The 15,099-nt window shown below is 33.7% G+C and overlaps 1 protein-coding gene across 2 annotated transcripts in view; it reads right to left on the reverse strand.

Moving 5' to 3' along the window:
* The window catches only part of dachs (unconventional myosin-IXb-like dachs), a 553,892-nt gene that overhangs the window by 42,697 nt on the left and 496,096 nt on the right, over positions 1–15,099 (reverse strand). For both annotated transcript variants that reach the window (XM_081754023.1, XM_081754024.1), the window contains exons 4-5: positions 3,658–3,829; positions 521–693 (exon numbers count right to left, since the gene is read on the reverse strand). In XM_081754023.1, coding sequence (XP_081610149.1) covers positions 521–693; positions 3,658–3,829 — 345 coding nt within the window. The remainder of the gene's footprint in view (positions 1–520; positions 694–3,657; positions 3,830–15,099) is intronic.

Here is a 15,099-nt window from a genome sequence, read left to right on the forward strand (position 1 = left end):
GAGATACGAGGTAGCTGCGAAGTACCGTCGAATTGTAGATTAAATTTGTGAAATGAAATGAAATCTGAGTTTTACGTCCCACGGTTATGCCGGTTAGGCTAAAGGAGACGGTGATTATGAGAAATGAATGAAATGGTGGAATGAAGAAAGTGGGAGGAAACGGGAGAACCCCGAAAAAACCCACGCACACGGTGTTTGTCCACCACAAAGTTTACTTGGCGGGAGCAGGGTTTGAACCCGGGACCCCATGCACCAGAGGTGAACGCTCTACCACTGAGCCACCGCGGCCCCGAGATTAAATTTGAGTTTGGACAAAGTTCGAATATTTTTCTTGAAATTGAATTCAATTCTTGTGAATATAGTCACTGCCGACAGAACATATTGGAAAGATAGGGGATACGTGCCGCCACCTGTAGGTGATTAACATTTTTTTTTGTGTGTGTGTGTGTTAAACTTGCCTTAATGAATATTGAATTTATTATATAGAAGTATTATTGAAAGACTATTCTTGTGTACTTACAATACGACTAGATTCTGAATTTGAGCCAGTTTTCGCACTGCCCAGAGACCGAAGTACTGTAAAGGCAGCAGCAAGATGTTTGAAGGCATCTGTCTCTGGACCTCCGCCGGCCACATCGAACAGCTGCCGCAAGAGTAGCATTGAAGTATATGTCTTCCCTGAGCCACTGGTGCCTAGTAAAACAAACAATATTGTATCATTTAGAATGAAATTTCTTAACTTTTTATACTAAGTTATAGAAGAAGTTACTTTACACTTAGTCATGCTGTTTAGCACCCAAAATGTCAGGGTAGCATAGACTTACTATACACATACTTACCACACGCTTATAACACACTTGAAAGGGTTAATTGGTTTACAGTTAACGCATACTGGGTTCATATGTATCCCACAGTTCGTACACGTTGTCCCGGGTTGGATATAAATTATTTTTTGATAAGTTAACATCGTAAGGTATTGGGGGACTTCTTGAATTAAACAATCAAGAGCCGGACATACTAAAAAATAATACAAAATTTACCATTTTTCTTTTGCTTGTTTTCCATAAGTGAAAGGAGATAATGAAATGCAACTTACTAATCATATATAATATTATTATACAACAGAAAATATGAACCTGGAGAATTTTCAGTGGTGCCATCCATAGAAATTACAGTGTTGCCAGAATAACATCTCCCCCAAAATCTAAGTTAAGATAGTGACTAGAGGAACGAACTCAACTGCATCTGATTCTGTATCATGTTGTTTTGGTATACTGCGAACTACTTTTTAAATAACATTATTATTTAATTTTAATAACTGTATGTTAAAACTATTATGTATATTACAAACTAAACACAATTATTATTTAAAATTCTGAAATACTGAAAGTTCTTCAGATTCATATACTTTCTGTTGTAGAATAGCATTATATATGATTGTGATAAGTTGCATTTCGTTATCTCCTTTCACTTATGAGAAGCAAGCAAAAGAAAAATGGTAAATGTTGTATTATTTTTAGCTTGTGAGGCTCTAAATGCTATAACGTTTATATGTAAAAATCCAAAGCCATTTTTTTTTTTTAAAAAAAAAGGGGGGGGGAATCGTTGAATATAATTATGTAATTAAGTAAAACTTAATTGGAGCATAGTTGAGAAAATATTCGTAGAAATAGTCTTTGTTGGCACTAGTTTTGCAGCACTACAACTCCGTAACTAAATGTCCCTTAGCAAAGTGAACGATAAATCTTTCTTACAATTAAAATCATTCATCTTAGAAAAAAAAAGAAGAAAAAAGAGAGATGTTGAATCATTTTGTATAAGTCTGTATATATATGTGTTTTTCTTATCAAAAATTATCACGAAACAAGAAGTTATAATAAATAAATCAACTTAGTATTATCTATTCTTGGATACTACTTTGAAAATCTCTGCATGTTTCTCTATGTTTTTTCGCCAACAGCGAACAAGCATTTCTGGCGGTCAGTCTGCCAAAGCCATTCTACCAGGTCTATCCTCCGGTGGTCCTTGTCTTTGGCATCCACAGCCACAGTCATCGCTGGAGGGTATGAACAGAAGGCAGAGGACGTCCACCCCGGATATTAAAACATCCGAAAAGCTAACAGCAGAAACAAAAGGAAGTTTTATGTGTACATCATTTGAATGGTCTTTCTTATAAGGTGTGGTTTTAAACTGTAAATAATACTCAAAAGTTGCTTATGTGTTTGCTTTTAAGCTTTTCTGTTTGCAAGCTGTTTTATATCATTAAGTACACAGCTGGCCGCTAAGCTATTGTTGCGCATTTGTTTCTCTTGGTTCGTTATGAGAATATATATATGTATACACTTACTTCTTTAGGTATTCGATGAAATTGCATAAATATCCCTTTGTTTATATTTAAATTTGTAAAACTTTTCAGTAAATTAAAATTCCAGAATATATTTGTTTGATGTAATGAGGACTGACGAAAATATTCGTCGCTCGACCCGATCGCGGAATCCTGTAATCCAGGGTCCCTTGGAAGCGAGATATATTGTGATAACGGAGCAACTTATACTATGAACCTTTATCTTGTACGATGGTCTGTGCACTACTTCGAAGCATAAGAAAATTATTTGTGAGCTTGATAATACCTCCTAGCAGAATATTACAGAGATTTCGGGTTAAGAGTCTTCATCCCGGCGAAATTAAAATACCGCTAATTTTACAGTAATTATGTGATATCTTCAAATAGATAAAAGATAATTGAAATATGGAACAAGAGCGCCCAAGACAATATTATTTTGCGTGAGGTACCGTTATCGCAAGTCAACTAGTGGCTTTATGTTTTCAGCTGTTTAGAAACGCGAAAATAAATGTCGATCGAAATCGAAAGCAGATAAGTGAGTCGTGATAACGGTTTCTCATGTAAAATGATATTGTCTAGGGCGCTCTTGTTCCACATTTCGATTATCTTTTATCTATTTGAAGATATCACATAATTAATGTAAAATTAGCGGTATTTTAATCTCGCCGGGATGAAGACTTTTAAGTGCTGTATCGCCGGACTAATTTTAGTAAATTTACGGGGTCAATTGGAGAACTTATTTAAGTTTGTGAAAGTCGGGTAGGGGGAATAGTAAAAGTTAAGAAAGTGGTTGTATTTGATGTAAGCGGCACTGTATGTGGAGGAGAATGGACTATTTCGCGGAGAGGTACACTTGTTATGATATAGTGGCGCCAAACAGTACCAAAATGGCTCGTGTATGTCAAGGCAGTAACATAGATTGTAAAATGTACAGAAAAGATTGGGCAAGTCTTTAATTTGCCCATTTCATGTCGAGAACAGAACCCAACCAACCCCTGCGGGGCTTCTAACCCGTTCCTACTACTACAACTACTACTACTACTTATACTATGGATCCGTATAGTAAAACTACACGCCTAATGTAACGTAATCTAATCCAACCAAATATAACCGAATGCAGTACATTTTGGTACTTTTTTTTTTTCGATTTTCAAAGTGGTCCGGCGATACAGCACTAATTCAGATTTCTAATTCACTGCGAATCATGTGTTCCTACACAAAGGCTTGACGACAAATGAATTTTGTGAAACCTGAGAACAGTACTGCATGATAGTTGCTAAAGGATTTGTCAAACAAAATGTGACTTTACTTACCTGAGAGTATAATTGCATGAGGGTATCCTGTTTCCGATTGTTGTCGCACAGCTTCCTGAACAACGCGCAGCAGTTTCGGACTAAGAGGGACGCCTCTAGTACTGGTGAGCGTTAAAGGATTTCCTACATCGTTGTAAGGATTAACAGACAATAGAATAGGACCTACATTTGTCTGAAAAAAAAAAGAAAGAAAAAATATATTATTTACTAAATATAGTGTTCACAAAACAATGTATTTTTCTTCATACGAAATTACACTATTAGATTAACCTTAAAATTAAAGAAACAAACAAAGGAAAAAAAACAAGGGCATGGAAATACAAATTATAAACTTAGACTGGGCCAATTTTAAAGGTACTGGTAATTGTTAATTGAAATTTGCGTATATAACGAAAGCAGATTTTGAACGATCTGCTTATCCCTTGTATAAGTAAATTTATTATACGCGTAATTGTGCTCTTTATTTATTTATAAACGAGACAGCTTAGTGTTACGTCCAGATCAAATAGTAAAAACTCTCTTTTACAAGAACAAAAAATGTAACTGAATTGAAAATAACTCCAAGAAGAAATTTTTATTTCTTGACTTATTATTTGGATCGAATATTCTAAAACAATTAACACAGAGCATTGGAACTACAGTAATTTAATTAGGACAACTGAGGCGAATATCGTCGTTGAAGCGCATAATTTTAGTTTGAAAAGCTACCAATTCTGGTGAAGAGTTGTTTCTTCCTGAACTTTTGTTGGTTGTCTACCAGCATGTTGACACGTTTCCGGAAAGTTTCCTTTCCATCAGTTCGTCCGAGGCATTGAGAGAAAAGACACGTCATATGCTTCTGAAGAAGCAAAAATATCGTCGACTTTCTGAAACATTTTACTAAGTACTCCTTGTCTAATATACACAATTCTTCAATATATGTTGTCATCACATCAAAGCCGTCTCTACCATATGTGGAATTTCGAGAAGCAGCAAAATCTGTCACAACTATATTATTTAAAATAAATATTTCTTGTTGGAAACAGACTTCAAGATGATGGTAGTTAAATTTACTAGGCTGACCATCTATTTGAATGCTACACTCATAAATCATGTTTAGGTAGCATTAGTTTAAGGTCACGTGGACAGTGCTAATGCAAATGGTCAAACAAATCCCAGCATTAATTGCTTCATTGTTGTCAAATACAAGAACTCAATTCTCAAAAACCTGTTTCATTTAGTTAGTTATTACAATTTTATATGAAAACTGGTCTTGTCTTTGTCACAAACAAGTTCCTTATCATTGAAGTTGGAAACGATTTTTTTTTTTAATTTTAACAGATGTAGAAAGAAAAACAAGAAATAAAGATAAAAGAGCTAGTTGTACAGGAATTGCAAACTGTGAGATTAAAGCTCGATATTGAATTCTATAAAAAGGATTACCAACTTTCCTCTGCAAATGTGTTTCCTTTATCTTTCACTAACCTAATAGGTTTTATTTAAAGAAAAAACAGACACGACGAGATTGTATGTGTAGCGTTTAGGCCTTTCTGAGTGTGAGTGCGCTTTCTCTTGCCTTCGTTGTTCATGATGGGGAAGCATACTTAAAATCGTGGCTTCTAAGATTTGTTCTTCCTGATGAAAGGGGGCGGTAAATTACCTAGGACCAGCCCTGCATCACATAAGACTTCAGTTAATTGCAAGTGATAAAGAGAATGTGTTTCTTTTTCTTTCATGAGTATGGAATACAGTAATGAATAACAAAAGTAGTGTAATGCAGATAATACTGCCATACACGCTCGTTAGCAATGTCGCCATCCTTTTATGCAGCCACGAACTGCAGCTATTTGATGTAGATGCTTCAAATCCCTCAAACTAACCTGGAATGAGGCCACAGTCGTATTTTAAACAAGAAATAATTTCCAAAATCTTTTGCTGCTCTAGCATCAGTGGTTGAAGTGAAACGGTATGCAGTGGTATGGTTCTTCAGTGATGAAGGTATACCGTCTCTGATTTTTCAATGATTAAAACATACCGTCACTGGAAAGTAGATGCTAAATACCTTTAATAAATCCATTTTTATACATAGTAATTGACGAATCGCTTTGCACGTAAAAAAATGGCATTTCTTTTGTAGAAATAATTTCTAACCTGACAACACCGACATCGTTTTCCTGCCTTTTGTTTTAAAATGAGATGTCTTCCAAGAAGTCCATCTTTTTTATATTTTGATGTGCCATATTGAATTGTTTCTTACTTATGAATGTGCGTGTCTGCTTGCCTTAATACATATAGATGTCGTGTTTTGAGCATTGGATGATTTAAAAATTGTCTGCTGTTGGGGCGGACCTCCCGGGTTGTTTGGAATATTCCTCAGTCGAGTGAGGGTCTGGGAGTTTTTCCGCAAGAAATTGTTAAGATAAAAACTCGGTTTTTGAGCATTTTCGTGTACAATTCTCTATATTACAACATAAGAAAATATTATTTTTATTTTGTCACAAAGTTGTTGGCGGGAGATCAAAGTGTCTCCATGTCCCCCCCCCCCCCCTCGTAACTACAGAGAAGCTCACCAATGGTTTTCAGTCATTATGTAAATAGAAATGCAATCTTTTAGGCAACATACCCTCACTGCATTTTAACATTTAGATAGGCGGTATGTCGAGTCAAAATCGTAATCAAACATACCACCTCTGCTTTTTTTCCACTTCGATCACTGTCTAGCATGGTACAGTGTCGCACCTTCTCAAAACATGCGGGGTTTAAGCCAACATAAATCACTCCACATAATCCAAACATGTTCCCAGAAACTGCATTTGCTTCTAGCTTAATCATCTATAGCCTAGTTCGGGAGATGTCCACAAGACTAGAGCTGATAAAGAACTTACAGATTCCACTTCACAGGAAGATAAACGTCCAGTTCCGACAGACAGGTCCCCAGATTAGAATCTTGTACACAATACAGGGTTCCTATTGGTCAGGAAAGTCAGGGAAAATGGTGCAGGTCAGGGGAGCTCAGGGAAAAAGACTGGAAATCAGGGAATGTCAGGGAAAATGGTGCAGGTCAGGGGAGCTCAGGGAAAAAGACTGGAAATCGGAGAATGTCAGGGAAAATGGTGCAGGTCAGGGAAACTCAAAGGAAAAGAACAGGAAATCAGGGAAAGTCAGGGAAATTTTATAAAATATATATTATTCTGAGATTAATTGTACACCAATTTCAGCTTAGCCAACCATTATAATACCTATTTATGGAAGGTAAGTGAAATGCACGTATGAGCAATTGATTACCGTTTGTCTCTATAGGATAAATGTTCTCATATATAAATATTAATCGTTATATATTCCTTATTTATGTATCAACGTCATCCGACACCTGTCATGAAAGTCAGGGAATATCCTACCAAAGGTCAGGGACAGTCAGGGAAAAATCAGGGAAATTAGTTTTTCCAGATCAGTAGGAATTTTGCAATATGAACATCAGAGATCATTACAAACTTCCGAAAGCAACTTCTCATACTAAAGGAGTATGGCTCGTGTTTTTAAACGCCAAAGATTCAGTATCCAAGACCATTTAACAGCAAAGGAGTTATCCTGAAGCAGGAATTGATGATAGAATTTGAAATATCTTTCAAAACTTCATCGAAAATGAGAAATATGGAATTAAATACAGCTAGATCATCCAGATAACTCGAAAGAGGTATTTGTCAATTGAAGTGTGAATGAGTCAAAACTTAGCCTATTACTAGGAAGAAGCACCATCAGAAAGACATTTTTTGTGGTGATTGCGGAGAGTTCTATTCGAATATTTTTCCTGTAGAAACGTTTCGCTACCGAGTTGGTCATCAAATTTTCTGTTTGAACTTACTCAAATTTTCGGAGAAGAAAAATCCATAAGTTTCTTTTGTTTGTGTAATAAATTTCATAAGTAATGTAAGTTTCATAAGTATCTTTTGTTTGTATCGTAAGTTTCATAAATATATTTTGTTTGTGTCGTAAGTTTCATAAGTATGTTTTGTTTGTGTCGTAAGTTTCATAAGTATGTTTTGTTTGTGTCGTAAGTTTCATAAGTATGTTTTGTTTGTGGCGTCAGTTTCATAAATACATTTTGTTTGTGTCGTAAGTTTTATAAGTGTGTTTTATTTGTGTCATAAGTTTCATAAGTATGTTTCGTTTGTGTCGTAAGTTTCATAAGTATCTTTTGTTTGTGTCATAAGTTTCATAAGTATGTTTTGTTTATGTCGTCAGCTTCATAAATACATTTTGTTTGTGTCGTAAGTTTCATAAGTGTGTTTTGTTTGTGTCATAAGTTTCATAAGTATGTTTCGTTTGTGTCGTAAGTTTCATAAGTATATTTTGTTCGTGTTGTAAGTTTTATAAATATATTTTGTTTGTGTCGTAAGTTTCATAAGTTTGTTTTGTTTGTGTCCTAAGTTTCATAAGTACGTACAACCTACTTATGTTGCGTAAATGCTTGAACATAAAATCCATGACATTCCAGATATTTGCAGTTCTTGTTTCTAATGTTAGAACATGCAAGTTGTTCTATATAATTCTTGTCTAAAGTCCACGTTTTAGATTTAGACAGATATCAAAGATAACGTGTCTGCCATATTTGTTTCTCACATATTTTTTAATCCAACGGAAAACCACAAAATGTCTATAACTTCTTTATAGTAATTAGAGCACTTAATGAAAGTGCTTGTAATACAAACTGTATTTTCAAAAATAAAAATGAAGTTTTAACATGCCAACTTATCCAAACACCAGCATAAGTGTCCCTTCTGCGTGCATGGTTTTGGATCCAATTCCAGATATGAATGCTTGACTCGGACACAAACACAACTACTGGTACGGCAGTAAGTTTGGTATCGAAAAAGGGCTTTCAACTCTAATCAATATCAACATATATTTCGGACAAAATGTTTACGCCCATCTTCAGGGCGATAAGGCAGAAAGTGTTTTTTTTTTTTTTTTTAATAAATAAAATGACTTTAAGGAACTATTTAAAATTATTATTATTATTATTATTATTATTATTATTATTATTATTATTATTATTATTATTAGCATATGTTTAGCAGAAGGGGTCCAACATTTTTTCTATAAAATGATACAATTTCGGGAACTTCTGTTTACATTAGGATAGGTTAGGTTAGGTTAGGTTAGGTTAGATTATGTTAACGTAGGGGTCTAGCATAATTTTCCAAAAAATGATAGAATTTCGCTTATTTTTACTAATATTTGGTTAGTTTGTGTTAGATTTGGTTACGGTATGTTAGGTCTAAGTACTTGCATCATCCATTTCTCCTGTAAATTTTGTATTTTTTACGTGCTTCTGGACTCCTTCTGATAAACATGCCCCTTCTTCTTCTTCTTCTTCTTCTTCTTATTATTATTATTATTATTATTATTATTATTATTATTATTATTATTATTATTATTATTATTATTATTAGCTTGAACTTTTGTCCTTCGAAAGTAGACCTAACAGATTTGACCATTATTAAAGATTATTTTCCTTTTACTACAATTGTTCTAAGATTTTTGGTTTTAATTTTGATCTTGTTATAATTCTATATTAAAATAAATAAATAAATAAACTTTTGCACGCTTCGTAAATACTAGTAGTGGTAAAACAAGATACGGTATAGTATTTTAGCCTTTTTCCCCAGTTACCAATAAAGAAAATGAAAATATCTGTTTGACCTTCGCTGCAGTACAATTTGAAATTCCTTCCACAACAGGTAACAACTGAGATCTTACACTTTTATGTTCTGTATGCGTGTAAGTGTGTTTGAAGTTTGCTTGCGTGAAAGAGTCTAACCACGTGATTTGCCTATTGAATAGCCACTCGTCTGGCTCGTGTGAGACAAGCGTCTGTACACGAGAGTCACCTACCGGCAGCCACGCGAAACTCAAATTGCTTTTTTTTTTTTTTTCATGCTTCCACTTGGAAATAATGATTTTGTGCATTTTTATGTTCGATTTTTTTCTTTTAAAAATATTACCAACAAGCGACCAAATAGTCAGTGAGTGACTACCAGTAAAACAGAAGAATGTTCCTTTAACGTCTGCCATAATCGAACATAATAAACAAAGCACCCTGGGCGTTTCTAAATTTGTTCTTTTTCGTGTTGAATGAAAAGCACTCGCTCGTAAAGCAACTGTTTTGTGTGAGTGACCGGGGTCCATTTGTTTCTCCTGTAGAAATACCGCCTACTTACGTACTTACATGCTCATATTCGTAACTGGAACAATTAAATAGTAACAAAAAAGAACCATGTTGCGTTAGATTTGCTTTTAATGGTGACTGTCTGATGCATACTCTTAAAAACGAGTTGTGATAATTTTTCCTCAGCTAAAACGTAGATAACCGAGTAACGATTTTAAATTTATTTTACTTTCTAAGAAAATATTGCTGTAAGTAGTTTTTCTTTCTAATATTTACTGACTTTTTTTTTTCTCTAGTTTTGAGAATTTCCTACCCTCGCTTCGACGTTTTAATATTTATAGGAAAAATTTGCTAAAGGTTTTGAAGAAAACGACTATTTTCCTTAGCGTAATATTCTAAGCAGTTAAAAAATTTCGAGACATGAATTATGACGCCACAAGATTGAATTTGGAAGTGCTCAACTAACTAACTAACTAACTAACTCTATGGCCTATGGAACCCGGAGGTTCAATGCCGCGTTCACACAAGCTCTCCATTGGCTTCTATTCTTAGCCAACTGGATCCAATTTATAATTTGTATTCCTATTTTTACAGGATCTATCTTAATATTGTCCTCCCATTTCCTCCTAGGTCTTCCTAGTGGTCGTTTTCCCATTGGATTTCCTGATAAAACTTTGAAAGCGTTCTACTTTCTTCCATTGTAGCTACATGAACTGCCCACCTGAATCTCCTAGACTTGATGACTCTAACAATATTTGGTAAATCGTACAAATTATGTAGTTCCTCGTTATGAAGTTTCCGCTATTTCCGATTCCCGTTCCTCTTGGATCCAAATATTCATCTCAGGATCTTGTTCTCAAATACTTTCAGTCAGTCTACGTTCTACCTTCAGAGTAAGCGACTTCATTCCATCATTTCATTCATTACTCATCATCACCGTCTCCTTTAGCCTAACCGGCATAATCGTGGGACGTAAAACTTAAAAATTTCATTTTATTTCATGTTTCGCAGCCATACAGAACAACAGGCATGATTATTGTTTCAAATATTTTAAGCTTCAAATTCCTCGACAGAATTCGCGATGAAAAAGGTTTTGAACTTAAAAATAATACGAATTCCCTACTTTTAGTCGACATTTAATTTCTTATGTGAATACGGTTTTGGTCTGTAAATATTTATCCTAGATATTTGAAAGTATCCACTTTATTGAAAGTATTATTTTATGTTTTAACGCATCCATAATTTGTAGGATTAGGATAACGAAGAACTTCCATGTATTTAGTTCAACTATAAATACCATCTCGAAAACACAAAGTACAGTAAACTCTCGATTACCCTCGGGCGATTTATCCGTTTTGCGGATTATCCGCGATTTTTCTTTCCTTTTTTGCAACGATAAATTACAGTACGGGAAAAAAAAAAAAACTTCAATCGCGAATTTTAAGAAAAAAGGTGTTTAACATCCAAAAACAAAATTGTTGACTTTTTTTTGTTTTTCTTAAGTAAACCGACAAACTTGCAAGTACAGGAAACTACTGTTTGTTAGTTCATAATTGCATGTATAGGCCTTGCTGTATATAGTGTATATATTTAAAAGCATTTTTATATTGATTTGTGTCCTTTCCTGGAGTACACTATAAGAAAAATAAGACAGCAACCAGGATCTAGAACTGAATGATATTCACCAGGTTATGGCGATGCTGATTATGTAAATTTAATAGGAGATGATAGGAGAACAATAGAAAGAAATGCAGAGATCTTATTAAACGCTTGCAGGGACATAGATTTAGAAGTAAATGCAGAGAAAACTAAATACATGGAAATTCGTCGGGATCAAAATACTGCAAATTATGGATACATTAAAATATCAAATAATACTTTTGATAAAGTGGATACTTTCAAATATCTAGGATTATATTAACAGATCCTTGATCCGACCCTGCCTACAACATTCAAATTATCGGTTTCATACTTATTAAATCTTATTTTACCCATTGCTACTACTGCTACTAACGTAGAAATTGTGTCAAGAGACAAGAAGGCTTCATGGAAGGAATACACGACCAGATAATAGATACAGAATAACACAACACAAGATAATATATGCAAAAGATTGCAAGTACATCTACGAACAATACATCAAAAGTGGATACACAATGACGACACGAACAAAAATTTAGAAGGAAAGACAGAACAAGGTGGAGAAAAATCATACACCATGAAACAGAAAATGATAAGTGCCGTATTACACGTATCAACGAATGCCATAGAAAGGACCAATCACAAACTTTATTGAAACTGAACAATACCAACTGAAAAAAAAAATCATAACAGGCCGCACATCATATTAATAAGCAAGGAAAAAGAGATACAGGTGCTTCGTGAATACGCATGTATTTCCAACGAGATACAAATCTGTAAAAAGAACGGGAGGAGGGGGGGGGGGCGAATAGAAAGGTACCTAACAGTTAGCTCAAAACAAGATCTTTACATGGTTAGAGCTTCAACTTTACACGAAGTTTTCAATTAAAAAAAAAAAAAAGTATTGTATATGAACTTAATACCAGCTTTAATAGCTCACTGTATTTTTTGGAAGGCCTATCCAGTGATCGCGTCCTTTATTATTATTATTAAATGATTTTTAGCTTAGTGTTAATGCACTTAACACTAATAGATTTTACCTATTAAACTTTGTTATTTTTGTAAATAACTACGAGTATTTTTATTCATTTAGCACTTGAAACACTTCAATCCTGTGAAGATCTTGATGCTGAGTATGTTTTAAGTCTCTACAGTTCTTGATAATGGACACTCGATAAAGTATCTGCAAAATAGGATATTATTTCCTTAGGAATACAAAGAAGGTTAGTACTTGTTTTATTTGGTAATGTATATTTTATTCGCTATATTAGATATTTTCAAATAGTTTTTATTTTGACTTCCATATACCCAGACCAGGGATTCTTTTCTCTAACTATACATATGTATTTATAACACTACACTGCAGCAGTTAGTTATTAAGCTTTTCTTTCTTTGCCATAACTATGAATAGTGATTCTTTTGGTTACAGCACTTTTTTTCAGCTTTATTGTTAATAAAAATTCCTGTCTTCTTTATTTCTAGAGAAAAAACAGTCCAAATAACATTGTTCATGTCAATGCTCTTAATGAAGACACAAAAATTAATTCAGGCCTCAGGTATCAGACATCTAGCAAAGAAACAGATGGAAGGAAAGAAAGGAAATAAGAGAGAAAACAGAAAGGCCAACTGGCGGGAATTTTAAGAATCCACAAGATTCTTATCACGCTCTGCAGAGACAAATCTCTTGGAAAATGTGTGTGTATCCCACTGTAATTAGAGTTTATGAATTCGAATAAGTGCAATGTATGACTTAACGTAAGTGTGCATTTGAAAGCTACCAAATTATACGTATTTTCTGTAACACGGAATACTAGAAATTCCAGGTAATGTCATTAGATGGTTGTTAGACAGGTAGACAAATCCAACCATCCACTCTTTATCTGTATAATTACAACAATGAACCAAGTGTTTATAAATTTTAACAGGTATACATCTTTGATATGTTTCTTTCTTTATTTGTTCGGGGGTTTTCCTTCAAACGTCTGGATTTCTTCTAGTTTATATGGAATGTCAATGTAGAATTTAAATTATTGTTTTAATGATTTATTTTAGGTAGTTTGAACAAGTTGAACTCATGATAGGTTAAGTGTATGTGATGATAGGTTTAGGTCTGAAATCTCGTACAAGTAGAACTGCCGGTACCTAATAATCTACACTGATCTAATTTACATATTCCAAATTTTTATTTAAGAATGCGATCGTATTCTATGATACGTTGTGTTAATTTCTCTCAATTTTGCTTTATTTTATTTATTTTAATATAATTTTGTTTTAACACAATTTATCTTGAAGTTACTTACAAAGAATTTGAAAGTTGACTTTGAACATACATGTGCATTATGCTTTTATTTTTCGTAAATATACAATAATTTTTGTACATGCCATGCGACATCACTTGATTTTCATGAATGTTCAAATTGTACTCATATGTGTACCCCTATTTTCTTCATAAACTTTTTTTTTTTTTTGTTCAAAATGATTGTATTTTTATATTTTTATACTTTTATTTCTGTCAAGATACAAATTGCTTTAAAAATGATTGTATGGTATATTTTTCATTCCATCGAGATACAAGTTATTTTGAAACTAATTGTATTTTATAACTTTATTTATTTATTTATTTTAATACACAAGTAGTTTTGAAATTGGCATTACTCGAGCAGACAGTTCTGCCAAATTTTGACAGATTTCTTACGTTTTCAAGTTAGGTTAGAGGTTCTAAAATACTGGTAATATTTCATTGTAAACGTCCATTACTAACGTACGAACCGAAAATTCCCGCTGTCTATTTCTACCGTTTCAGTAAATAGTTATACATAGAATACTTTCACTATCATTCAAAATTCATTTTAATATGCTGTGCACTGACAGAAATTGCTTATATTCACGCTCTTTATTCCTTCAACAAAAATTTTTCACATTGTATTTCAGCTATAAATTTTCTATTTGGTAAAATCGTCTGCTAGAGTGAACTCTTGAAATTGACAAGGAGTCAGAGCCGGATTTTGGGGGGTGCAAAGGTGCATGTAAATATACACTACCTAAATTGAGAAACTAGCAGTGAAAATAGCAACACTTTCCGAAAATTTCTGCTGTTATGTTTCCGTTTGGTCTTAAAACAAAGGGAAGTTTTGCAAAATCGATAGTTTAAGTAAATTTTCTAAAAGCTGAAAGAAAAGGATTCGCCAAGAACAGACACTTGGCATTTCCAGGGCATTTCCGCATTCACATCACAGATGTTGAAAAGCATTAAAAAAAAAATCAAACTCAATTCAAATGTACTGGTAGTTATTGGCGACCCTGCAAGGAATTATAATTTTATTTCTTTTATATACAAGTTGTTTTTAAAATGTCTGCATATTATACTTTTATTTCATTTATTTATTTAGTTAGTTAGTTATTGACACTAGTTAATTTGAAAATGATTGTGAATTATACAAGGTGTGATCAAAAAGTACGGTGAATGTAGTTGTATAGTGCCATCTATTGATGATGTACCATTTCAACTAGTAAGCGCGGTAGTCTAAACCTTTGGTACACTGAATGTGGAGTTTGAACGAGTTGTGACATGTTAATTTGCTTCCAGAGGCTCAAGAGTGAGGACGCGTGTTTGTTAGGAGTATCTGTCACGCGTCAACATTAAGTTTTATTCT

The sequence above is a fragment of the Thermobia domestica genome, chromosome 3, assembly GCF_964235325.1.
Source record: "Thermobia domestica chromosome 3, izTheDome1.hap1.1, whole genome shotgun sequence".
NCBI lineage: Eukaryota > Metazoa > Arthropoda > Insecta > Zygentoma > Lepismatidae > Thermobia > Thermobia domestica.